This window comes from Nothoprocta perdicaria, unplaced genomic scaffold, assembly GCF_003342845.1.
Source record: "Nothoprocta perdicaria isolate Ctin4 unplaced genomic scaffold, notPer1 scaffold_73, whole genome shotgun sequence".
In the NCBI taxonomy this organism is placed as follows: Eukaryota; Metazoa; Chordata; class Aves; order Tinamiformes; family Tinamidae; genus Nothoprocta; species Nothoprocta perdicaria.
The window spans coordinates 2373180-2398709 of record NW_020456010.1 but is presented as its reverse complement, the minus strand read 5'-3'; the positions used below and the strand labels follow the sequence as shown (position 1 = coordinate 2398709).

At 57.8% G+C, this 25530-nt stretch overlaps 1 protein-coding gene across 2 annotated transcripts in view; it reads right to left on the bottom strand.

The window, feature by feature from the left end:
* Nucleotides 1-3838: 3838 nt before the first annotated feature.
* The window catches only part of TJAP1 (tight junction associated protein 1), a 33365-nt gene continuing 11673 nt past the window's right edge, over nt 3839-25530 (bottom strand). The window contains exons 2-11 of one of the 2 annotated variants that reach the window (XM_026051219.1): nt 17143-17238; nt 15623-15679; nt 13791-13949; nt 10775-10803; nt 9563-9724; nt 8798-8864; nt 8299-8328; nt 7666-7773; nt 6807-6890; nt 3839-5164 (exon numbers count right to left, since the gene is read on the bottom strand). In XM_026051219.1, coding sequence (XP_025907004.1) covers nt 3857-5164; nt 6807-6890; nt 7666-7773; nt 8299-8328; nt 8798-8864; nt 9563-9724; nt 10775-10803; nt 13791-13916 — 1914 coding nt within the window. In that variant the 5' untranslated portion in view covers nt 13917-13949; nt 15623-15679; nt 17143-17238 and the 3' untranslated portion in view covers nt 3839-3856. The remainder of the gene's footprint in view (nt 5165-6806; nt 6891-7665; nt 7774-8298; nt 8329-8797; nt 8865-9562; nt 9725-10774; nt 10804-13790; nt 13950-15622; nt 15680-17142; nt 17239-25530) is intronic. The other variant, XM_026051220.1, reaches the window with a different exon arrangement.

Here is a 25530-nt window from a genome sequence, read left to right as displayed (position 1 = left end):
TTCCCTCCCGGAGCCAAGTGAAAGGAACCTGGCACCAGGCTCTGTCCTACGGGAGCGCCCAACTTTGGCTCTTCCCCCTCGTAAGAGGGCTGGATTCCTCCAGCACGGTAAAGGGTAAGGGTTCTTCTCCCGCTCGCTGCTGGCGCTGCCCTCGTGCCTGCCTCACGCACGGGACAGGGTTTGTCCAGGGCCGGTGCCGGCAGCCTCTCCTGCCCCTCGCCTGGCCAGGCACAAGGCTGCACAGTGCCTGGTTTCCTCTGGGAGAGGCCCCCTCTGCCATGGGAAGCTGCAGCCCATAGGGGTGCCCGGCCCCAGCCACCCACACGGGTGCCCCTGCACCTCGCTGGAGCCCGCCCGGGGGACCTCCAGGCTGGGATTAGGCTGGAGGATTAAGGGGTGGCAGCAGCTGTTGCTGGAGGCGGCGCAGAACRAAGTCACTAAAGACAAGGACCGGGGAGCAGGAAGGTGCCAGGGTCTCCCTGCTTCAGAGGGAACAGGAGCTCCAAGCGCAGCCCCAGCAGCACGCCCTGGGGAGCAGGAGCACTCAGCACAGCCCTCCTGCCTCGGCCGTGCAGGSCAGCAGGTAGCCAAGGAAAGTCTGTGAGGCAGCCCCAGCAGCAGCCGTCAGGAGCGTCAGGAGGGCGCCCTGGTAGCCGCTCCCTCCGCAAGGGCACCCGTGAAGGGCTGCCACGCGACGTTCAGGAACTCACGGGGGCCTTGGCCTTCCTCCTGCACCCGCAAAACTCCCTTGAGAAATGAGCACTTGCCTATTTCCAAGAGCTGGGGCTGCAAGAAAAGCAGCAAACGTTGAAAGAATTAGCTGCCTTTCATCCCACTGCGGAGGCAGGAAGGCAGCAGGGCGAGGGCTCTGCCAAAACACCCATGGGATGGACGGACGGATGGAGAGCAGCACTTGCTGTAGGGCAGGCAGAATCTTCCGGTGCGGCACTGAGCCCGTTCACAGCAGAGCAGGGCTCGCTGCAAACAGGCTCTGACGCAGACACTCTCTCTTACAGCACAGCCTCTAAATACTGTGAAAACTGCCCACGTTACTTCACGAGGGAACTCTGTGAAACACAGAAAAGGGGCTATTTAAAAAAAAGTCATTGGCAGTTTCCAAGTCAAAAGTGACCCGGCCACCGCTAGAAGTGCAGGATTCTGAGCTGCGAGCTGTCCATGCAGGGCCAGAAGGTGCTCCCAGGGCGAGCACTTGGGTTGATGACAAGTAAAAGGCTGCTCTTCCCTGCGCATGACTCCTGAGCCAGCCGTGCCTCACTCCCACCAGACCAGGCGAGAGTTGCACAAATACCTTCAAGAGAGCAGTGCCAAAGGGGGACAGGTACCGACGCACCAGAAAGCRAGTGCGTGGCGCACGCACCTCAGCAGACCTGGAGAGGGCACCCCGAAAAGCTCTGCATCCTCACGGGCTCCGGATCTGTCCGGCCCAGGTTCTTCAACTGAGTGGAGAAAGCACTAGAGCCACCACCACTTACTTTTAAAATAGTTTATTTCTGGTCTTAAAATATACATCAGTTTGAAAATTTCAGAAAAAAAAAMCAAAACAGAGCACATTAGTTACAGATTAACAGTCTGGAGCTGGGACACGGCACGTGGAGCGCGGAGGCGGCGCCGAGGGCTGCAGCTCCGCTCCGGCCTTGCCCTCGGAGCGCCGCGGGCGGCCGGGCCGAGGCACCCGCGGAGGCTCCGGGCGCTCCCTGCAGCCCTCGCGGCGGGTTTGGAGCCTGCAGAGGGTTTAGTGGCCCTCTGGGGCGCAGGGACGCAGGGCTGAGGGCGATGCCTGCCGTGCTGTGAGGCAGAGGACGGGCTCGCTGTCCCACGGCTGCCCCTCGAGCCCTCTCGGAGTGTGGGGTGCCGCTCGGTGAGCACCCGAGCCAAGGTGACAGCAGGCAGCCACCAGCTGGAGGCCGCCACACGCTGAAGCCCTCCACAACGCCACGGAAGAGCCTAAGGAAAACAGCAGGAGCAGAGCGGATGCTGAGGGCAGGCACGGGGAGCCCCCACCTTGGACAGGGGACATGAGCACCCTGCAAGCTAAGAGGCGGCTTCCGCCCTCGGCACCGSCTGTTAGCACAGGAATCAGGCGAAATAAACACTGTCGTGAAACACTGTAGTGAGAGAGCAGGCCCCGCTGCAGCCCTCAGCCGCGGGCCGGGACGGGATTCCCGGGAGAGGAGCCGGGCCRGGCCGCTGGCAGCGCTGCCGCTCAGCAGGAGCTGCCTCCTGGCGAGGGGGCTGCACCACGGCGGGAAGACAAAACGAAGCCAACTCAAAAGACAGAGCGAGATGGCAGGGGGCAGGGGGCCCGCGGCGCGAGGCTGGCGCCCGCCTCGCACCCCTGTGGGACACCAGACGGACACAGGAGGTTACAAACAGGACACGGGGCTTTGCAAGCCCCCAGGGAACACCTACGTCTACAGAGCTTCCCCCTTCCCACCCCCCGCCATTAAGACACTGAGCACACGAGACTCAAGAGAAGTCACGCAAAAAATCACACTACACTGGGGAAAAAACACGCGGAGACGCCCTGCCCRGACAGGGAGGCCCCGGAGAGGCGCCAGGGCCAGCCCGGGACCCACCTCGCAGCCTGGGACACGTAAAGGAGGGCAGACAGAGGGCCGAGCCGTGGGGTAGCGCGGCTGCACGGAGCAGCTCCCCCACACGCTGCCCTCGCGGGGAGCCCTGCCCCACACCCGGCCGTGTCCTTGGCTCCTTGCTCAGCTGGGCGGGATGCTGCCCCGAGGGTGCCGGGATCTGCGGCAGGCTGGGAGGCAGGATCAGAGGGTGCCGCTCAGAGCGGAGCCTCCTCAGCACATCCCTGATGCAGGCAGCGGGGTGGCTGCGCCTCTTCGTGCAGGGCGGGGGAAAAACAGAACAAAACAAAACCAAAAATACACCCCAAAACCAAAGGCTCGCACAGAAGAAAGCGGCCCACCCAGGAGCACAGGATCAGCACCCTTCAAACAGAACCACAGTGTGGAGAGCGGGGGAAGAGGCACGAGGGAGGACACACGCAAACACAAACCTCAGCCCCGAGAGGCGACGCCGTGAGCCCGGGAAGGGCCAGGGCTCCCAAACCGGCGCCCAGGGCCGCAGYGCCGGCTGAGCCCGGCACCGAGGGGAAACGAAGCCCAGCAGGCCAGTCGGACACCAGCAAAGGCTCCTGTCGCCCAAGGCACCGAGCAGGAGGGCGCTCGGGCCTCGCTCGGGCACCGCGACTGCCCAGGAGTCGGACACCGGCKCGCCGGCGCTCTGCCCTGTTGGCACGAGTCGGGAGGGAGCGGAGCCGCCGCGGGCAGCAGCGCAGCAGAGCCCAGGGCCGCGCGTACCTGAGCAGGGAGGGCGGAAACATCAGGGCAGAGGGAGGCACCAGGACGAGGGGCACGGAGAGCAGGGCTGGGTACAGGCACCAGTGTGAGCAGGGAGCGGAGCAGCGAGCGGGCCAGGGCAGCGGCGCTTCTGCCAGTCCCGCGGGGCTGCGGAAGGAGGGCCCCGCTCTGCCACGTATCAGAAAAAGAATAAATAAGAACTTCTGAGCCCTGAGCCCCCCGGCTGGTGAGCGCTGAGGGAGGCTGCTCCCTCGGGAGGCGGCGATGGCAGCGCCCCACAGCTCTGCACCTCAGATGTGGCTGCTGCTTCCCCTGCCTCAGCCCCACAGCTCTGCACCACGCGCGTGGCTGCCGCTTCCCCTGCCTCAGCCCCACAGCTCTGCACCACGCGCGTGGCTGCCGCTTCCCCTGCCTCAGCCCCACAGCTCCGCACCACGCGCGTGGCTGCTGCTTCCCCTGCCTCAGCCCCACAGCTCCGCACCACGCGCGTGGCTGCCGCTTCCCCTGCCTCAGCTGAGGAGGTTGCCCTGCTCCTGCGCCTGCGTCAGGCTGTCCTTGCGATGCAAGTGATGGACGCCCATCCTCTTGGGGCTGCGGTGCGGGCGGCCGCCGGCCGGCCTCATCCGGCCCTCTCCGCTCTCCTCCTGGGCACAGGCCGGGCTGCTCTCCTTGCTTCCCTGCAGCAGCATCTCCCTCTCCTCAGCTGGGCTCTCTGCCAGGCCCAGGTCCACGTAGTCCTTGTGCTTCTCTGGCGGGGGGCTCCCAGGCTCGGCAGCGACTCCTCCGTTTCCCTGCAGCAGCTTCTGGGCTTCATCCTGGGAGAAGTCGGTGCCGTAGTCCGAGGAGAAGTGGCTCCTGCGGGCCCTGGACTCGGTGCTGTCCGTGTCCACGCTCGAGTCCCGGCTCACGGTCCAGCTGCAGCTCTGCGCCGACTCCTCGCCATCCGAGTAGGCCGAGGCTGCCCGCCCCAGCTCCTGCATGGAGCGGCTGAACCTCTTCTGGAGCTCGGGGGCCGTGTCGCGGCCGAAGGCCGTGCGGTGCCGCAGCACCCGCTCCGACGTGGGCGGCGCCTTGTCCACGAACATGCGCTGCCAGTTGGCCAGCAGGTCCTCCTCGGAGCTGGCGGAGCTGGCGAAGGCGCTGGGGATTTGGGGCGGGCTGCTGAAGGGGCTGCTCTGCGCCGAGCCGCGCGCCCGGGCRGCCTTGGGCGAGGGCTGGCAGGAGCAGCTGGAGGCCGAGCGGCGCCCCTCGGAGGCCGGGCTGCCGGGCTGCGCGCGCTGCCGCTCGCAGCCCTCGTCCTCGCTCTGCACCAGGCTCAGCGAGATGGCCTGGCGCGTGGCGTACGTGCAGTTGGGCAGGGGGCTGTTCTTGGGGATCCGCACCTTGTCCTCGGAGAACTCGATCACCTTGCGGCCCGGGTACATGGGGTGCGGCGGGGAGGGCGTCGGGTAGGGGCTCAGCTTCTCGAAGGCGGCCGCCTCCTCGGGCGCGCTCTCCACGCTGCTCTGGGGCCTGCAGCCGCCGTTCTGCTGCCTCCCCGTYCCGCCGGCCTCCTTCCCCGCGCCGCTGCAGGCGTCGGCAGCGGCTCCGCTCATGTCCACGTGCACGAAGACGTCCTCGGCCATGGGGCAGCTGCCGCTGCTCGACTTGGCTGAGTTCAGGACGAGCGACTCCGGCTTCTCCAAGACTCTGGCAATGACCGAGGTGGGCACGACGTCCGACGGGGCCAGGGTGTGGGCTGCCTCTTGTCCAGGGCCTGCAGACTCCTGGGAGCTGTGCAAATGCTTATTCACCATGTCCTGCAGCTCATAGGGAAGCTACAGAGAAGGAAAAGGGCATCAGATGGGCACTGCCAGGCAAAGCCTTAGGTTGCAATAGCCTGCCTTCACGCGGCAGCCTGCGTGGGTGCGCTGCCCTGTGCTCCTTACCCTGATGCTAGCACTTCTGGCTACCTTGCCTTCAGGGAGGCATCCTTCTCCAGAGCAAACCTGCCCTGCATGAACTAACTTCAGTTTTATCTCAGGCCTGATCTAACACTTGACCCACAGTGTTAGAGGTCTAGGCCAGCCYTCCCAGGCCTCATTTTGGAAAGAGAACAGGACAAGGAGGCACACAGGCCTGCACACAGCGAGCAGAGACAAGGCCTAGCTGGCACATGCTGGGGAGGAGGCCATTGATCTGTGGAAAATCAGCGGGCAGTTGCACTGAAGTGACTGCACAGCCCCCAGCGCGGGGTGCGCAGCGCTCCCCGGCCGCGGTAATTACAGCCCTGCCACCCTGGCAGCCTGCCCGAGGGCACAATCGATGCCTTCCCGCGGCCCCATCGGCTGCCCCATCTCATCTCACTCTCCCACCCCCTCTCTCAGATGGGCAAACGTGTCCATCTGTTAGGAGCCCCTCAGCACCGGGCTCTCAGCAAGGGGAAGGCTCTGCTCCCCATCCCGCTCGCCCCGTGGCTCCACGGGGCCCCCTTGCCCCAGGCACTGCACGAGCCCGGGCCGCAGAGGGGAACGAGCGGGGCCCAGGGCCACAAAGCGCTCGGGGGCACCGCAGGTCCCACTGCTTGAGGCAGGAGGAAGCCGGGGACAGCGAGCACGTTGTGGCTGCAGGGCTGCCTGCGCCTGCCCAGCCGCAGCCACGTGGGGCAGGACCCACAGCAGCCACCCGGGGCAGGACCCACAGCTCCAGGGCGGGGAGACAGCTGGCAGAGGCCAAGGTTGCTCCAGCAGTAACTGATACAGCGGCCTCAAGGGCGCTAATTTGAGACACGTTGGCAGAGGGGGAGGGTGCTGTCCTGGTCACCTGCTAAGTTAGAAAAGACAAGCACAAAGGTTGGCCGAGAGGCAGATGTGAGGGGCTGGAGACTGGGCGTGCAGGCAARGAGAGAGGCTGCTCCGAGCACAAGGAGCAATGGCACTGATGGGAATGGCCTGACCCCTGCCTGCCCAAGCTGGGGCTTGGACAAGGCTGGACAGAGCTCACGGGGGAAGCAGGACTCAGTGCCAACTTCCTCCGTCCTGAAGGCCCAAAACCCACTCTAAAGGCTGCTCCCCTAATTCCTGCTCAGACAACAAGTCGCACAGGGCCAGTCTCAACAGGCCACCGCCCTTAAGCAGGCAGCATGGCCAAGCCACGTGGCCAGGTGAGCAGGAAAAGAGGGCAGAATGGGGGAAGAGAGAAGCCTGTCCTCCTGACGGCTCCCATCAGGCACCCGGCAGGCTATCAAATTCAAGGTTATTGTGCTTTTTATAACAGCCCCGGGCCAAGCTGTGAAATGGAGCTGGTGTGAAAGAGGAGCTGACAGGAGCGCCGAGCTGCCTTCTCAGAGGCAGGAGGAGCCCCCTCGCTCGGCCGTGGAGGGAGGAGAGGCCAACTGCCCCACAGAGAAACCTGGAGCGGAGCGCAGGGCCGGCGGCGGCTGCGAGCCCTCCTGCCCCGCTCAGCGGGGCTGCTACTCACATCTGCAAACTTGTGGTTCCTGAAGTGGGACTTGTTACACTTGAGCAGCTGCACGGCGAGGTTGCAGTCCTGCCGATACCGCTCCTGCAAGAGAGGGCACAAAGGATGCAGAGCCCGTCGGCCCGGATTCGTCAACAAAAGGCATCACCTGCCAGATGCTGCTGGAGCAGAGGYGTAAGGGGACACCTGGTGAACCAGTGGTGATGGGAACCACCGCTCACTCCTCTCCACACCCCACTCCAAGGGGCTTTTAACTCCAGTGCATTTCCTTCCAATTCTGCCAGGGTGTCCCTTTCAGGTCCAATGCCCTGCTCTGGGCACAGTCACACTCTGTCGGGGCATCAAACCCCTCTCTGAGGGATTCACAAGCTCCTAAGTCCAMGCAGATTCACTATCTAATCCCAGAGCTCACAGTCATCCCTGTAGACCCTGCCTGTTTTCCAGTGCCTTGCAGCCAGTCTAGAAGGAGTTGAGCAGCCAACAAGCACCAAACCCAAGAACTGCTAAATTAATGATACAGAAAAGCCACATCATTAATGATAAAATACGATAAAATGATAAAACAAACAAACAAACCCACCTCCCCGCTCTGACATCTCGACTGGTACAGCCYGAACTCAGGTCAAACCTACTGTTCAAAGACCAGCAGAGCACACACATCAAACCTGAAGATCAGCTCTCCCCTGCTCTCCCCCTAAGGCCCTTTTCTGTTTGCTTGTGCCTACCACTGAGGGCAGCTCCCACTTTCATACACACCAAAGTCACTCACCTGCTTCTTTACACTCTCATTAACAACTTGGGATGAGAGGAGAACCCCACACCTCACACACCTGCAGCACATTTGCAGACTGCCACTTACATTGAGCTCCTCCAGCTTATTGATGGTGGTTTTGGCATCAAGCAGCTTATTAGTGAGCTCCACAATCTCCCAGTCCAGCGTCTTGCGGTCCATCTCTGCCTTCTTAATCTGGATGCAAGAAGAGCATGCATGAGTCTCACCAGCATAGAAGAGCCTGGCTTCACAGCCCACCCACCCAAGCCCCGCRCAGACGTGTTCAGCTGGGATACAGAAATTCCTGGGCAGAAGGACAAGGGGAAGATCTTGCCTCTTCGCCCAGGTAGGGAATCACTAGGGAAGAGCCAGCCACCCTGCTAGTCCCAGAGGCAAGGAGCAAGTCCCAGCCTCTGGGAAAGGAGTCCTTTTCTCTGGTGAGAAAGAAAACCTGTGGAGCTTCACCCAGAGCTCAGTTAATGCCCTCCCCACAGCAGGGAATGTCTCCTCTTTAAGCGGCCTATGACCTGGGTACAAGGCAGACAGAGGGGCAGGGGGAAGAGGCGCCCAAGGGGCAGCGCCGCAAGGCAGGGCCTGCGGCGCCCACCGAGCCCTGGCCTGGAGCGGGGCACCTCCAGGGACTGGCAGCGAGACCAACACGCTGAGACACGAAGGGAGGAGAAAGGAAAAACAAACACCACACAAACGAAAGGACGCAACTGCAAAAATCCAGCTTTGGCTGAGAGAGGCCTGAGAGGCGAGCGGGCCAGCGAGCGCCAGCGGCAGCGTGGCGAGACGAGAGAGAGAGAGAGGAGGGAAGGGGGAGGGAGAGAAAAGAAACAGCCATGAGTGTTATGAATGCGCAGACACACGCACGCCGGCCTCCCCGCCCGCCCGCCCGCCCCAGCGCGGGCCGGCACGCGGCCCCAAGCGACACGGCGGAGGACCATGCGGTTATGYGATGGGCAACCAAGCTCACGTGCGGGACCACGGCGGCGAGAAGCAAACCGAGCGGCCAGCTCACGACACACGGCTGCGATTTGGGCGGGTTTTTGTTGTTGTTGTTGTTGTTTTGGGGGGAACTGGATGGCCGTGGGCAGAATCTTACTGTTACCCACTGCCGTTTCACTCAGTAAAGCGAGGGGCCCTTCCCCCATTAGCTCCTATAACATCCAGGCCTCATCCACCTCCTCTCCGAGGAGACTTAGCAGGCACTCACCAGGGCATGCAGCTTCTCCTCCAGGTCCTGGTTGGTTCTCTGGGAGGCAGTATAGCTATTCTGCAACCTGCACAAACAGGAGTGCCCACATGGGAATGGTTCTCGGGCAGCTGGTGAAGCCCCCTGCCCAGCTGCCATGCAAACCACCAGACCCACAGCTCCAGAAACACTGACACTTGCRGGACCGAGACAGCCAGGCCCATCAGGCCTCACTTTACCACGCTACAACACGTTACAACCTTCCACGTCACAACCTTCAGGCCTCGAGCGACTAGCGCAGAGGCAAGCGTGGCCTGGTGGCCTCCCGCACTCTTGCGGTGAAGAGCGTCAGGGTCCTTGGAGGCCTCCCCTGAGCTGTGCCGTGTGTAAGCACGCCATGGCCAGCACGCTTACACACCGAGCTGCTGCTCTCCAGGTACGTCGTGAAGCAATTTCTTCTAAGGCACGAGGGAATTACTTGCCACGGCATCAGGGGCTCTCTGCATGTCAGTCAACTGCACCAGCCAGATCCTGCCTTACATCCCACAGATGAGGAATTCTCTGTCAGCCCCGCAAGTCACACTGTGCTCCTGCCCCACACCCTGCAGKAAGCTGCACCAGGCAAAGGCTGGAGAGCCCCTGCCCTCCCTACAGTGTGGAGACTTCCCTAAGGATACAGCATATCTTGGATCAACACAACAGGGCACAGCCTGCTCARGCCATCTGAGCAAGTCCTTGGCGGGAGACAGCTTTAGTCCCATCCCTCTCTTGTTTTCTTTTCCATACCTACGGAATTTGTCCTTGAATTTCTCCAGCTCCTCACGGTTCTGGCCCAGCTCCATCTCCAGGTAGTCCTGCCCCGACTCCAGCTCCCTCTCCATGGCCTCCATTTTGCCGGTCACATAGGTCAGCCGCCGGCGCAGCTCCTCGTTCTCGTGCTGCAGGAGCCTGCGGCACAGAGCAACAGGCTGCCACGGAGCACACGGGGGTCTCTATCCACAGCTCCCYTCCCGCCCTGCCCCGGGGCCCAGGCCCTGCTCGGGATCCCAGGGAAGTTGGGCACGGAATTGCCTGGATGCTCCAGCCCACGCCGTGAGAGGCAAATCACGGCGGGGAGCTGCGATCACATCTCTCCAAGCCTCGAGGAGCAGGGGCACGGAAGCGCACGCCAGGCAGGCAGCCGGGCTCCGAGCTCCCTCTCACGTTACAGCGCCGGGATGAAGCCCACTAGCCAGCTGGAGCGGCCGGCTCCAGTATCCCCCGCYGGTGAATGAAACCCACTCAATAATTCATTCCAGCCCTGGTCAGAGGAGCTGAAGGCAAAAGACTGAAAGCCCTTTCTGCTCCCCGTGGGCTGTTCAGAAGCCTTTGTGCTGTCAACATGTGCTAGAAAGAGCAGCCCCCCCAAGTCTGCCTGGGGTGCAGAGGGAGATGGGATCGCAGCTGCCAGGCAGCCCCATTCCAACATTAACTGCTCTGCTCCTCTCCAGCCAGGATGTGCCTGGTGGTAAGAGGCATTTCCTGCTGCTTCTCATTCCTCAGTGCTCAGAGACACTCAGAAACTCAGCTTCTCTCGGCAGTGCAAGCTGGCTCATCACCAGGTCTGGAGCACCGTGCGAGCGGCCGTGTGTCCTCACGCCACCAGGAGCTGCTCCTCACGCCTCACAGCGGAACGGGGACAATGAGAAGGGCTAAGAAAGGCTCGGCTGTTTACATCTTTATTAAGGCTTCACCTCCTATTTTATTCCACACCCATCAACCCCTCTGCACCTGCACTGGGGAGCAGTGTCCTCCCTCCAGGGACGGCAGAGACACAAGGCAGATGTTGGCAAGACACAGACTAAAGCTCTTCCCACAGGGCCCTCAGAGGCTTCAAGCTCTGAGGGGAACCCACAGGACCAGTGAGCTCTGATGTGCAGYTGGCACAAACAGGCATGTGAGGCATCAGGGCCACAGAGCCGCAGCACAACAGGCATAAAGGGACAACAGGACACTTACTTCATCCTTTCTGCATCCGTCAAGGGATCCTGCACAGGGAAGAAAACAGTTGTAAGATTCTTACCGAGGAAGAGTGGGTGGCACGCACCATCCTAAAGGGCAACRTTTTGACTGCTGGGCTCTCCCTGGGACTCTCCCTCACCTGCTCTGACAAGCCATGCTAGCCAAACTAGCCACGCTAGAGCAGAAACCACCCTACAAGTTGGGCAACTTTCCTCTCTCAACGATGCACTCTCAGCATCTCCTTAGCTGGYGCTGCAGCCGCCTGCACTTTCCCTATGCAGTCCTCACAGGGCAGCATGCACACAATGAAAATGTCACCACAGCAGTCAACCCTGGAGAGGGCACACGAAAACATTACTGAAAATCATCTGAGAGCTGAAAAAACTTGCCTGCCATTTACTTCAGCCAGGCTGTGGGATTTCTTTCTGCAGACTTGTGAGCAGCCACTGTAACCAGTGTGCAGGAACCCAAGAAGCAAAGGCCAGAAAAGCCTGTGACAGAAGCTAACACCTGGGTCGAGATCTCYGGGGATGCCCGGAGCAGGGACCCCCAGAACAAGGATACAGCACAGCAATAGCTCAAGCTCTGGGGGGAACCTAYGAGAGAGGTTTGAACTTGGCTCTCACTCCCTCGGTGCTAACCCATGAGATGGATGCTGCCTGCCAGCACGGCAGGAGCTGTTTTACTAACACTAAAAACCACAGTAGTTTCTGTAAAAGCCCAGGGCTGTGACTGTTGTGACAAAGGCCAGGCTGTCCACAGGATATTCCGGAGGCCTGGAGTACCAGCAGCCCTGCACAAGCCCAAGGCGCTTTGGATCTATCCATTAAGTGTCACAGCCAGCTCCAGGCTGGGAAGCTGCAGCACAGAGGTGGCTACGGATGGGACTGAGCTGCTAGAAAGGAGAAATCAACCTGGTTTTGGTCCTAAGACATCACGGAGCTGCTCCCCTCATCCACTCGTATCTTAAAAGCATAGTGCTCAGTGCCTGCAAATGCTCAGCGCGCACTTATGGCCAAGCAAAGGGAATATATGTGATTCCTACTAAAATGAGGCTATGGAAGCAGCCTGGAATGAAAAAAAAAAAGAATAAAAATGRTAGCTTACAAAGACCTGGTACAGCCATCAGATGAAGATTCAGGGAGCCAGGTACACAGGCAGGCACGGAGTGCCAGGAGCAGTGGGCAGTGCCGGGCAGCGCTGTCTCCCACACGCCTGTCCCCGTGGGGAGAGCAGCAGCGCTCCTGCCTCCCTGACTCCTGGGGCCGAGGGGAAAGCTGCTGCCTCCTGGGAGGATGTGCCCAACCTGGAGCACGGCCACGAGCGCCAGCACATGAGAGCAGCTCCTAGGTACAGGGCCCCCAGCCAGGCGGCCCCGCAGCTCCACACTCACACGTCGTGCACATCACCTGCCACCTCACTCTGTCCCAAACCCCCTGAGGGACACGAGAGGAGTCTGCTCTTGCAAATTCCCTCTTCACTCCTAGCTCGTTTGAAAGGCTCCTGCAGGAAGCCAGGTGATGTGGCAGCCCCTTGATCCTCAGGCACATGACAGCTTTGGCTTCTTTTTCCCCAAGCAAGGTGCCATAATCCAGCAGCTGCTGGRAGATGGGAGCAACAGGAGTGTCTCGGGACACGCTCTTGCTGCCCACACTGGCTTTACAGACAAATAAAATCCAGGCTGGGGCACCGGCCCTCGGGGGACGTCTCTCTGTGGGCCAGTGGCCCTGGCACCTACCTTGCTTGGTGTGACGCTGAAGGAAGGGGAGGATCTAGGTGGGCAAGGGCCCTCCCCCCGACTCCAGCACGTTGGAGGGGAGCAGGATCTTTTCTCTGGGTAGTTCAATTCCACTGCAGGCTTCCGGTCAGGGTTAGGACACAGAGGCTGTGGTTGCAGCAGCTGCAAACCGGGGCTGGTCTTGTCCCTTCTACCCTCTGCACTGCTCTTGCATGAAGACAGTGAGTGCTGCAGCCCAGGTGATGTCCCTGCCAGCCTCAGCTCTGCCTGCTGTTGCGGGTCGCACCGACACAGGTCTACTACCCTCCTCTCCAGGGAAAGGAGTTTCTCCTTACTGTCCTTTCTCCCCAGGACAGGTTTCTTTCTCAGTCTGGAAACTGCCTCGTTTTCTTCAGCACGTTTTCTTTGGGAGGAAGTTATCCCCAGCCTCTCAYGCCTCACCTCCACTTTCCTTCTGCTTGCACAGGGGGATCTTTCAGTCGCMTGATTCGCTTTGACCTCTTCCAGGTGACCTTCCCCCTGGCCTTCTGGCACAGGAGCTCTGGAAAAAGGGGAAGAGCCCAGGTCTCGCTCTGCCCCTCCAGCCTCTCCCACGGCGCGCAAGCGCAGGGGATTCAGCACCCGGTGCGTGATCTCGTCCAGGAATCTGGAGAACTGCAGCTTCTCCTCGGCGAGCCTCTCCCTGTGGCGGGAGGCCGCGCTGCCGGCGCCGAGGCAGAGCTGCGGGTCGCTGCGCTTGCGGGAGCCGCGCGCCAGCGTCTCGGCGGAGCGCGCCTTGCGCAGGCTCTCGGCGCGCGCGCCGCTCCGCTTCAGGATCCCCTTGAGGGGCAGCTGGCTCGAGGACGCCCGCGACTTCCTCGGCGCCAGCACTTCGGGGGGCTCCTTGAACATGAGCGAGCGCTCCAGGCTCCTGCTCTTGAAGGAGCAGGCGGGAGGGTGTCCTTCGTCGCCGGACGTCACGACCGTCTCCATGCTGCGGCTCACGAACTTGCCGAGGCGCCCGCGGCTGCGGTTCGGGCCCCGCTTCCCGCTTCGCTGCCCCATCCTTGCCTCGCGCAGCAGCGCCGGCGAGATAGTCCGGCTCTTGATACTCAGCTCAGCTCTGCAACCTGCCACTTCCTTCTCACTGCTTGACTCCAGGGACCACACCGAGGAGAAGTTCAGGTCGCAAACCTCAAACCCCTCCGACTGCTGGAGCCGGCCTGCCTCGGCGTAACCAACCCCCGCTCGCCGGTGCGACGGTGCTAAGCCCTTTGCCGCGCGGCGCTCCGTTACCTGACTCTGCTCAGCCAAGATCACGCCGTCCTGCTCGTCGCGGAGGATGGGCACGTCGTGGCGGACCTCGCGGTGCTGCGGCGGCGCCTTGCGGTACGGCTTCCTGGACGGTGCCGCGCTCGACATCCCGCCGGCGGCGCGGCGCCGGTGCCGGGGCACCTACCGACAGCGGAAAGGGCACAGAGGAGAGGGGCGCCGCTGCTGCATCGCGCCCTGGAAGCCCCCCGGCAGCACCTGAGCTCCCTCCAAGCACCGGAGCAGCTCCCCATGCACGTTACTAAGGGAGCACGGGAAGGGGGTGCCCACAGGCCTCGGGCAGCTGCACGAGAGAGGAGAGCAGGACAAGCCAGCCGCGTCCTTCTCCTGGCCGGCGGGAGCAGGGGGCTGGCACATCCTCTCCCCCCTCCACACACGCTCACTCACGTAGTTTGTGTGTGTCCAGATTATATATAGCAAACGAGAACAGGCCTCAGAGCAGCATATTGATTAGGCTCTTTAGGAAAGGCCTTTTCCGATATGGAAACTGCAAGCCTCACAGGCAGCAGGGACAGCTGGGGCAGGAGCTATTGATCAGTGCTGTCACTGTCAGCAGCAACTACGTGGGAGGAGACTCCGGTCACTGAACAGCCCAACCCCACAAGCTGGTGGTTGCACTTGAACCCTTGAACTGGGGCAGGCCCCGGGAGGCTCGTCAGAAGCAGCTACCACACGTCAGAAGCAGCTACCACACGTCAGAAGCAGCTACCACACGTCAGAAGCAGCTACCACACGTCAGAAGCAGCTACCACACCTTGCTCGTTCTGTCAGGAAACCCAGAGAGGATGCCAAAGGCCCACATGGCATGAAATGAAGGAGCAATGCCACAAACGTTGGGATGCAAGGGGAGCTGTTGCAATGTGCAGCAGTGCCACTAAAAGATCAGATTAGTTGCTGTCCCAGCTGTGCAGGGCGGGAGGATTCCTGATAGGCAGGTGCAGTGGCAGTACAAGAGCAAAAATGGGGCAGAAGCACACTCTGTGCACAGCCTCATAACAGCTCTCCCCTCCGATGACAACACATGCTTTATCCAAGGCCCACTCTATACATGGGATGAGTGTCCAGTATCTACACCCCTTTGCCTCGGTGGATCCTAACAGTGACCACAGGCTAGTACCTCTGGAGTCTGCAATGCCTGAACTGCAGGACTTGCTTCCGCTCAGATCCGTCCTGCCCTCATGTACAGGCAGGACCACCTGATTCTCAATCACTTACCCCTCACACAGTTGTCAGCCTCTCTACAGACCAGTGGGTACACCAGGTCACTGGCCTAGCAATTTTACCTGTCTGTATTTTGACCAGTGGAGTTTTAGAAGTCAAGGGGCTCCAAGAGCCCTCTCCAGGTTTTGTATGCTCTTGCCTACCTGTCTCTTCTCAACCTGCACTGAGCCTCCTGACATGACTGGTCCATATTACATGTCTGCATGTAGCACATATCTCAGGAACCCTCACAAGCTGTCTTCCACCCTGCTGAAAAACACAGGTTCACAAAAATCTTGTGCCCTTTCCACAGCCATATGCATCTTCCTGCAACTATCCTATAAAGCACACCATCCTTCCCGCTGTATTCCCAAACAAAACAGCTAAGTCTGCCTTTTAGGAAGGCATTTCTCATACTAAAAAAGGAAYGTTGAAATCCTGACTAGAAGCAGGATTATCAGCACCCTACTGCTCTTCAGGTGGCCTGGGGGATTCTTCTGTCAACTTCTGCCACACTAAKGACTGCAGGTGCCCATGCAGATATTCCAAGCTCCAACATTGTAATTTTTATAGCCCATAAGAACCTGAGCACTTACCAGCCTGGGTTCAAATCTGAAGCCTCATGAAGCAAGGACACTCACTCTTCAGACGCCCTGAGGAAGGGAAAAAGCTTAGCACCCATCAAAAAGCCAGGTTTGAAAGCTCATCTCATAATCACATAAGGAACAGGAAATATTTACAGCAGAAGACAACTGAATGCTCATCCCACTCCTAGTTCACCATAGATCTTCTGAACATAAATGAAACTAGCTTTGGGGAGTTGGAGCCAGCAAGAGCTGGAAAGGCTCCTGGCACAGCCACATGCAAAGCACATAGGAATCCTGCTCCAAAATCAAGGAAGCTTCAAGGAAAGCCYGGTTGTTGCAGGCAGGCCTAAACAAACCTCCTGCCAGATGGGGTCCTTACAGCTAAACTACTCTGGTTGCTCCACAGGGATGCTAAGGGCAAAGCTGCAGATCCAGAGCTTGGTAATGCCAACAGCTACCGCACTTGTCCTTTTCAGTCAGTGCTTCTGCTAACATTGTACCTACAGGCAAGCTGGCTCTTAGCAGACTCTCACCTCAGCCAAAAGGTCCTTTCTTGTGCCGGCAGCTTTCACAGCCCACGCCGAGGGGTGGGCCATGCTCTACCTTGCTGCTAACAGGCTGCTGGAAAGCGATGCCTATGCAGCTAGTGGCACAAATCCTGAAACAAACTTTCTCTCTGTTCAAAGCCCAGGGTCCCCCTCCCTATAAGACGACAACTGCTCCCCAGGAAACTGGGAGCTAGCTGGAAGAGCCTTGTGCCACGGCCATATCCCTGCTGCTGCCATGAGAGACCTGCAGCTGGGCCCTGCCTTCCCCGATGCAGCTGGTGMTGCTGCCTTTTCCCCGTGGGTGGCACGGAGCACTCGGAGCGGGACAGGCGGGATGCAGAGCAGCTGCACCCACAGGGAGAGCTGCACGGGAGGCGATGGGAGCGGGCAGGGAAGCAGGACCGCGCACTCACGTGCTGCCGATCAAGCTAAAGAGGTGCCCCCTGCCCCAGGGCTGCCAGTCCCCTCTCCTCACCACGGCACTGCATCGTGGCTCGACTGGCACAGGGGGAACAGCTTCCCAGCACCTCACTGCTCCGCAGGGCCAGGCTCTACATTCGGGAGAGGGAGAACGTGCAGCTCCAGGAGGGACCAGGGCAGTGCAGTTTGAACCTGCTTCCCCACCAGCTCCCAGGAACTGGTTCTTCACCACGGCAGCCCCACCAGCCACAGGTTGGAAGATGAGCAGAGGCTTCCAGCAACAGCTGCCCTCGCAGGCCCAAGCACGTTCCCATCGCAGACGTGCTCCGAACAATCACACCAAAGGCCTCTCTGCCTCTCAGGAWGCAGCTCCTCAAGCTCAAGCAGGACTGTCCTGCCTCCTGCCCCGTACCTGGCAGCTCTTTTACTTGCCACCTCATCTCCACCTACCTGCAGGAGACGGCAAGATTTGTAACCTGTCCCCCCCCAACGAGAGAATTTCCARCGACACTGAAATACTCACAGTCCTCTCCAGGTACGTCCCCTGAGCTAAGGACTTACAGGATCCAAAGGGCCGACGTGTTCAAACATCTCGGGCCGCTCGTCTCCGAGTCAGCTTTCCGCTCTCYGTGTCCAGCAGTGTCTGGCCGACAGCTCCTGAAACCCGAGAAGGGAAACTTGGTGTCAGTCACCTAGGAGCACAACACATGGAAAGAGCCATGCGCAGAGCTACCTGCTGCCGGGTGCCAGGGCAGGAGGCAGCAGCAAAATCTGCACCCGCAGGCTGCTCCCTGATGGTCGGGCTGGCTRGTGAGAGGAGCTCCTTGTCTCCACTGTGCCCCAGAAAGAGAAGCTCTTTTTACCATCCCTCCAGCTGCCTGGAGCCAGGCTGCTAACTGGCCTCTGAAAGGCAGCAGTTTTTCCAAGAAGGCTCCAGGGGTCATCACTTCCCCACTTGTGTTCTCRCCCAGCAGCAGGAATCCAGCGGCTGTCGTTGCCCCAAGCTCCCTGCCACACTCAGCTCCTTTCCTCCCGCTGAATTCCCTGCTCCAGCCAGCACAGTTACAGCCTTTCTGTCTGCGGCACCTTGGCTCTCCCTGCCACCACAGAGCAGGGCGAGAGAGAGAAGCCCAAGGCGGCTCAAGCCCCCAGCCCTCCTTTCAGAGATGAGCACTCGCTCTTTGCGGAGCGGATGGACCTGCTGCTCCAGGGCAGAAAAACATACAGACACGTTTTAGATATGGTATAGATACATACCTAGCAATAAAAACACGCACAAATTCTGCTCTACAATCACCAAGCTATTCACGGGCTCTCTCAGAAGCAGCTTGCAGTCAAGTCCACRCTTTCGACTAGTCCAGAGCAGCTCCGCTTTAGCCTGAAGCTATAATAAGAGGCAGCTCCTCCATCAAGTCTTTAACCATTCTAATTAGCTCTGTAATTCAATAGGAAACTTAACCTCTTGGCGCCTTTTATCTGCACTTTCCATCTCTCATCAGCAAGCAGTGCTCCCATACATTTACAATTCTCTTTTCTTGCAGCTACTTATAGTCCGGAGCAGTTCCAGTGCTGMTTCCAAGCTAACAGAGGATACAGCTCCAGGATGGCTTGTGTAGGACCTGGGCTCACATGGATCAGCAGCAGTGGTTGTGTCTTCCAGGCAGACACAAATACACAGCATGTCAAAAGACTTCAGAAGAAACAAACACCTTGCTTTGTTAATGCAAAACGCTGAGGAATCCTCCACTCCCTCTTAAAAGAYGGAAAACAGAAAACCTAAAACCTCGTTTCCCTTCACAGTGACATTGTGCAGTTCACCTTCTGAGCACATAAACTTGCCTGAAGTTGTTTCTTTCAGAGGGCATCACCCTTCACAGCAAAATTCACCCGCTCCACTTGCAGAACGGCTACACACTCTGAGGGTTAYGGGAAAGTCAAAATATTTATCACACACCAGGAACACGTGACATAGGATGACGGAATTGTCTGGACTATTCCATACAGCATCCACAGAACTACGGGCTCYTTGAGAGTCATGCAAAAAGCACAACACCCCTCACCTGCTCACKTGGTCTCCTGCAGACCTCCTGCTCTTCACAACACATCCAAAATGGGACCAAAAAGGAGTCGCTTTGGACAAAGCAGAGAGGAGTGACAAGAGTGACATTTCCAGACCCCTGCTGTCTTCCTGACACTTGGCAAGTCCCCCAGGCCCTGGGTAACTCCTATTTAGGCTTTGCTTCTCAGCCCAGGAGACACCCAGTTTGTGCCAGCTTGCAGTTCAAGCAGCTGACCATTCCCTGCAGAATGCAGGGGGGCAGAGAAGGACCTTCCCATCACCACTTTTCCCGTGTTGCCTTTTATGCCSCTACAAAGAATCCTGTTTTCCACTGTTCAGGCTCAGCAGCCTCCCTTGCTTGTGACTCTGTCGCAGAGAACACTTCTGATGTCAGCCTTTGCTTCATCTTTCCAGCCTCCTYCTTTTAAAAGGACTTCAAAAAATACTTTTCATTCAGTAAGATAAACTTCAATAAGAGAAATATACATTCCATAACACAATCAGAACTGTAGTTGTTTTCAGTGCAACACTACAGAAACATTCCTTAGCCATTGCAAAGTGCTCTGCTCCCAAACCCTGAGTGTTTAAAATAGGCTGCTGCTGCTCGGTATGAACTTCCACTGTTTGGGAATCTGTATTCTGAATGGATACCCCATGGGGAAGACTGGCACGTACAGCTCTAGGAAGTAACAGTATCACTCCTGGATGCAAAAGCAAGGGAGACTGGTCCACTTGCCTTCTGCTGCCCATCCGACACCGCCAGCCGCAGCCTCCACGTGTCCCAGGATGGATTCCTTGGGAAGCTGCTGCAGCAGGATGCTCAGGACAACTAATCAGCGAGAGGGATGATGGAAGYGCTGCACCCAGAGGCCCTGTCCAAGAGAAATGAGTCTGTCTGAAGCGAAAAGCAGCCCCTGTAGCCTGCTGGTGCCAAGTATGATGGAAAAGGCCTGCAAGGCTATTAAAGGACCCTTTAACATTTAATGAGAGATCATCTTTTCGTGCAAAGAAGGAATCCCAATTAGAAATATGTTCAGATCTGTTCTGTTGCTGGCTACTTTGAGGCTCTACTTAAAAAAAGGGATGACTCCTCCCAGGGAAGAAACCTGCATCCCATTCTGTTGTATCAAATCCGTGAATGTTCAAAATTCAGGTCTGAGTAATAGTATTAGAGTGACTCTCAGATTAAAACTGAGTTTCAGGGGGATTATTGCTCATTCCTGCTTTTTCATACCAATTACCCTTAATCGTTAGGCAGAAAGCTCTTTTCTCTGCATGGGAATGACTCCAAGAGACATCAAGAAAAAGGGATCAGGCTAGCTGTTGAACAATAGGCCATGGAATAAGCCCTGCTTAACACCTAATATATTTCCCAAGCAAATGAAATCAGTAGACCCTGCAGTCTTACATAGTTCTTGCTGAACATAAATACCACCGGACATAGCATGTGTCTGTTATCCCCGTGCACCCTGCGGAAGTCCCTTAAATTCACAGGAATCACTTTCCTCAYGCTCCCTCTTCCCACCACACAGAGACCCCCTTGTTTTGGTCAACCTCCTCGTGCCTATGCCTGCGTTTTATCAGCTCCTGCCTGCAGGGCGTGAGGAGCAGCCTAAGGGCCTCGCGAGGGCCGGGGCAGCTCCGCTCCGCGCGGGGATCACCGGGAGCGCCGCTCCGGGAGCGCTCCCACGGAAGGCGCTCCGGAACAGAGCGCAGCAGCTGGCGGGTGTCGCAGGCACCAGCACAGCAAGCGCGGGGCCCGAGGCCAACTCCCCCAAGGAATGTTAATGGAGAATAAAAATACCCAAGAGAGATTTTGACCAGGAAATGAGCCCCAGCTTTCGAATACCTCTACAAGCACCTTCAGCGGCGGCCTCTGAAACCGCTCGAGAGCCAGCTCAGCAAAGGGGCATCTACCAAGCTCCCTAGAGCACTGCCAGCTACCAAGGGGAATGGCTAATGCCAGCTCCTTGTCCAGGAATGCTGACACCCAGGAAGCCCGTCGGGTCTCCTCAGCGATCCCTGTGGTTTCATCTCTGCAGCCTGCTCAGTGATCCTTCCAGTTCTAACGAGGTGCTTTAGGTAGGTAAATTTCCAGAGCCTCTTTACCTTTATACCTTGGATTTCTTGTCCTTCCCCACTCCATATGTCTTCTCACCTCTGCTCTTTCAAGACGTCTTGTGMAGGCAGAACTAAGTAATCACTGTTAGACCACGTGCAGAAGAAGCAACACTGTCAAGGCAATGACAAGGACTTCTGGGCCAAGCTTTTTAGATACCCAGAGGTGCAGACAAGACAGGAGCTCGTGGAGATGAGAAGTACTCTGAGAGCTTTCTCAAAATAACTGTAGAGTCCCTGCTAGCAAAGCAAATCCTGATGCTCTAACAGCTGCATCTGACGAGTTGGTAGCTCAAAGGGGTGAAATCAGGGAACTGTGGCCCTAGTTTTTCCTCCCCAACACAAGCTAGGGAGCAGCTGCAGCAAACAGACATTCAGAGAGCAGTGAAGGAAAGAGTAGTGAACACTTCTGAAGCAAATAAGCAGGCAGCAATTCCTGATGAGTGGCACTAATGCAGAGACAGACTGCCCAGTCTCTGGCAGAGGAGCCTCCTTCCCCCAGCACTGAGGGGACAGGGTGGCTGCGGTCACCCGGCCCACAGGGCATCTKCAGGCTTGAGGAGGCTTCAGAGCTTGTCCTGATGCTTGCAGGTGCAAGGGCAAATAGCAAGACATGGAATGGCCGATTGCAGCAGCCAGCTTTATTCTGAAACGCTACCCCTCTCTCTGACGTYGCAGAATAATTCATGGGCCGGTTTTATACCCGTAGAGCCCTCATCCACAAGCAGAAAATGCAAGATGTCTTACCTAGTTTCAGCATATTCAACAGAAATAAAAGTGCCACCTGCAGTAATAAAGTGGCACCTTCCTCCTTAGCCATGAGTTTGCACATTCGTGCTGAGGTGCGTATTGAGGAGACACAGCAACTGGGAAACTGCACCAAACTAGGTGAAATTTATCCCAGGCTCTGCAGAAAAGGCCAGTACAAACCCACTCAGCCACCTGAATCCTCGGAAATATTACACATCGGAAAAGTTTTTGAGATGCTGTTTTTGCCACATACACAGCAAGGTCTGTAGGCATTTTAGTTGCAGGCTGATGGGGAACCCGAAGACAACACTCCAGGCATCTCACACCAGCAGGAGCCAACACAAGCCAGATTTACAGGGGAAAAACCTAAAAACAGTCAGCTCTGATCTAAAAACACGGCTGAGAGTGCCCAGCTKGGGCAGGGGCTCTCCTTTCCTTCTGCCCTTCCTCCACCAAGAAGCACCACAACAGGCCCCTTCATCCCACGAGCACATGGCTACAGCCCAACGTGACACAGAGCGCAGCAAATAATAAAAASGATCAGCTCCTTCCCCAAGGTCTTGTCTACAGCTACGCTGCACCAAATTAGATTGACTTCGGAAATAATGTAAAGCAGTACAACCCTCTTGGGTAAATGTTCTTAATTCAATTTAAGAGCACTTTGTGTTGAATCAACTTAAGTTAAACAGATAGACACAACGCACAAACTAAATTAAGGAGGCCTGTACAAGAATGCTGCACTAATTTAATCAGAACCGTTTCTAATCCGATTAAGGTAAATCAGTCCGACTCTCCTGCAAAGGCAAGATCTTTAACAATATTTAATATAACCCCCTTATTGCCCTTTTCTGCTTCAAAAAAGAAAAATCAAATGCAGAGTGGAATCTCTTCTGCAGAACCAACGTAAGCCAACCACAACACACAAAACATATTAAGGCATTAAAGCTACTGGTCTTTATAGGACTGCAAACTATGACTGCTCCTGTGCCAAGCAGACGTCAGCACAATGCTGAGCCTTGCAAGGCACTACGTTTTCTCTGTCCTTACCGAGAGGAGGATGCTAAAGGAGGGTGCAGCCCGTGCTGTGTCCTGCCTGCTGCACACACACGTACACACTCCCCTACCTTTGCTTGCTGATGTCCAGTGCACCTAGAGCAGGCCAAGAGCTCATCTCAGCCAACTGGCATGTGGGGTTGGAGCTAACAAGCCCGGGCAGGGCACTACTGCTGCCCCTCTTCCACCCAGCTTCTCATGCTACCTGGGGGGCAGCCCTATATGCAAAGCCAGTCTGAGGGCACACACCGAACATGCTGCAAATCCTTACCCTGAAGTCGCTTCTTGCCTCCACAATTCCTACAGCACCTTCCATTGAAACATACTGCCAAAAATGAATCTCAGCAATTCCCAAATCATTAGGTTTTTTTTTTTTTTTCCCCTTTTTTCCCCCTCTCCACAGTTCCTCATTTAATACCATCTGAACTGTTTCTCCTGAGTATCAAGACCCAATTTCCTATCTTTACTTGTCTGGTGCTCTCGCCTTCATCTCTACCTGCTCTCCAACCCACTCTTATCCAGTTCGTGCCAACCCTCACCATCTCATCCCTGCCTTCTTCTACGGCCATCTCAGCTACCACACGCAGAACGACCTTCCCCTCCAGAGCAACAAGATTTCCATGGCCAGCTCCCAGCGGAGCGAATGCCAGCAGGGAAGCACAGGGGCAGGATCACTGTCTCCGGGTGCTAGAGAGAAAGACAGCGGGGAAGACTCTCCTGGAGCCCCTCACAGATGACCAAATTTCTCACCAGCCTCTAGAAATCTGAAAAATCTGGTGAACACCCACACTGAGCGCCAGGCACAGCGGCAGCTGGGGAAGCAACCCGAGGCTAAACCCATTTTATTTATTTCTTTATTCTGATTTTAGAGGAGCTGTTCTGGATCGTGGCAACAGGGAGTGCAGGTGTACACAGGCGTYCAGTTGCTAGGGGAACCACACTTGCACATTTGCTGTTTTAGTAGATTTTAAATTCCCCTTTCGTAAAGGGCTGCAAGAGCATTTTGGCAGCGAGCTGCTTGGTCCTGCACCCCGGATTCACTCTACAGTTACAGGGTTACGTGGCCCCAGATCAGCACTAGGATTCACCATGCACTGAGGAGGCCAGGGACAGTTTCCATTACACAAGCAAAGAAACTGAGCCACCAGGAGAAAAAACAGCTTTGTGCACTCTGTTTGCAGGAAACTTCATGTAGGAGGGAACCAGCCTCAGCTGTTCTAAAAAAATGCACTGTAGGAAAATTCAGCAAGACACAGACATATTCTTTGCACCTAAACCAGAAATGATTGGGACAAGGAGAAGGAAAGGGTGTGAGTAGGAACTAAGCACCTACCTGACAGCAAGGAGCTGAATAACTGGAGGTTTCTTTACAAACATAAATAAAGCAGCTACCCTGACCCATTGGCAGGAGAGCAATATTTGCACCATGCTCAATTCTCCCTGCTGCTGGGGCTTCATGCTAGCAGGAATCGCTGTGGAATCACGAGCCTTTCCCTGGCGGCGCAGCCCCCAGCCCCAGCGCGCTCCGAGTCCCTCTTTGCTGGCACGGAAGCTCATCCGGCAGCTCTGCCATGGAAACTCCAGGCATCCCCTCTGCTGCCCACCACAGSAGAGCTGTCAGCACGGAAATATTTCATCATCTCTGCAGCACTGAACACGGACAGCAGTTAGCGCGCGGATGTAAAATCACCGACTCCGGTGGTGGGTGAGGATAGCTGGGCTGTTTGAAACCAGCCAGCCTGGCCCTCCCTTCATGTGCAATAGCTTCTTATGAGCCCCCAGTGAAGAGCCATTTAGCACTGAAGCTGAGGTGGTGGGAACACGCTCATGCACAAGGCAGGAAAGGAACACAGAGCATTCAGAGCCTCTTCCCATGGGTGACCGAGTCCTGTCACCCCATCTTCCCAGAGCTACAAGTGATGGTGCTCCGTCACAAGGAGCACTCCCCCCTCGTGTGGGCATCTCCCCCTTCATGCAAGCCCCAGCCATCTCCTCCTCTGGATCAAATGCTCCCCAGCCTTCCCCACAGCCCCTGTGCCTGGCCCCGTTTGTGTCGGAGCACCCGCTCGCTGTCACCGCCAGCGCCACCCGTCCCAAGGGGCAGCTTCAGTGTCACCACAAGGCCACCTCGCCCAGGCCAGCGCTGCACCCCCTGCCTGGCGAAGCCTCCTGAATGAAGCTCAACTGCCTGCTCTTTGCTGCCATGATTCCTGAGCACAGCACAAGCCTGACAAGTACTCTGAGGTTTAGGAAGAYCCATCTCCTTTGGGGCAGCAAAGCCAGGTTTTCTCTTGCACATAATTCCTCCCACCAGCCCCCCTGCGGGGGAGCTCTGCACGCACCTCAGCGCTCMGCTTCACTCTCTCTCCTTCCCGGCTTGCCCTCTGAAGCCAAAGGGGCTCTAGGTGAGGCTAGCCCACACATCCTAAAGGCAGGCTACCACATCCCAGGGACCTTTCTTTGCCGAATACATTGGATGCAACCCCTCCAGAAGCGAGCAGCCTGCAGGGCAGAGCGGAGGAGGACGCCGTGCGTCACGGAGGATGCAGGAGCTGCGCAGGGCTGCGTGCCCAGCGCCGGCAGCGAGCAGCCACTCGCGCCTTCGGCCTCGGGCGGCTGCACGAGCCCCACGGCGCCCAAGGCCGCCCTGCCTGCGGGCCCAGGAGGGCCCCAGCTGCAGGACTGCCCCCACCTGCTCCTGCCCCACGGCCAGACCCCTGCCGCACGGCGCCTGCCTGTGGGGCTGCTCTCTGCGGCCTGGCCCGCCAGGAGGAGCCCTAACTGCTCCGAGAGGGTGTCCGTGGCCCAGCCGGGGGCAGCTCGGTCTGCCCGGACCCCCACGTGCAGCGACCACGACCCCTGCACCTTCCCACCATCCCTGCGCCTTCACTGTATCCCTGCACCTTCCCACCATCCCTGCGCCTTCACTGTATCCCTGCACCTTCCCGGCACCCCTGCACCTTCCCACT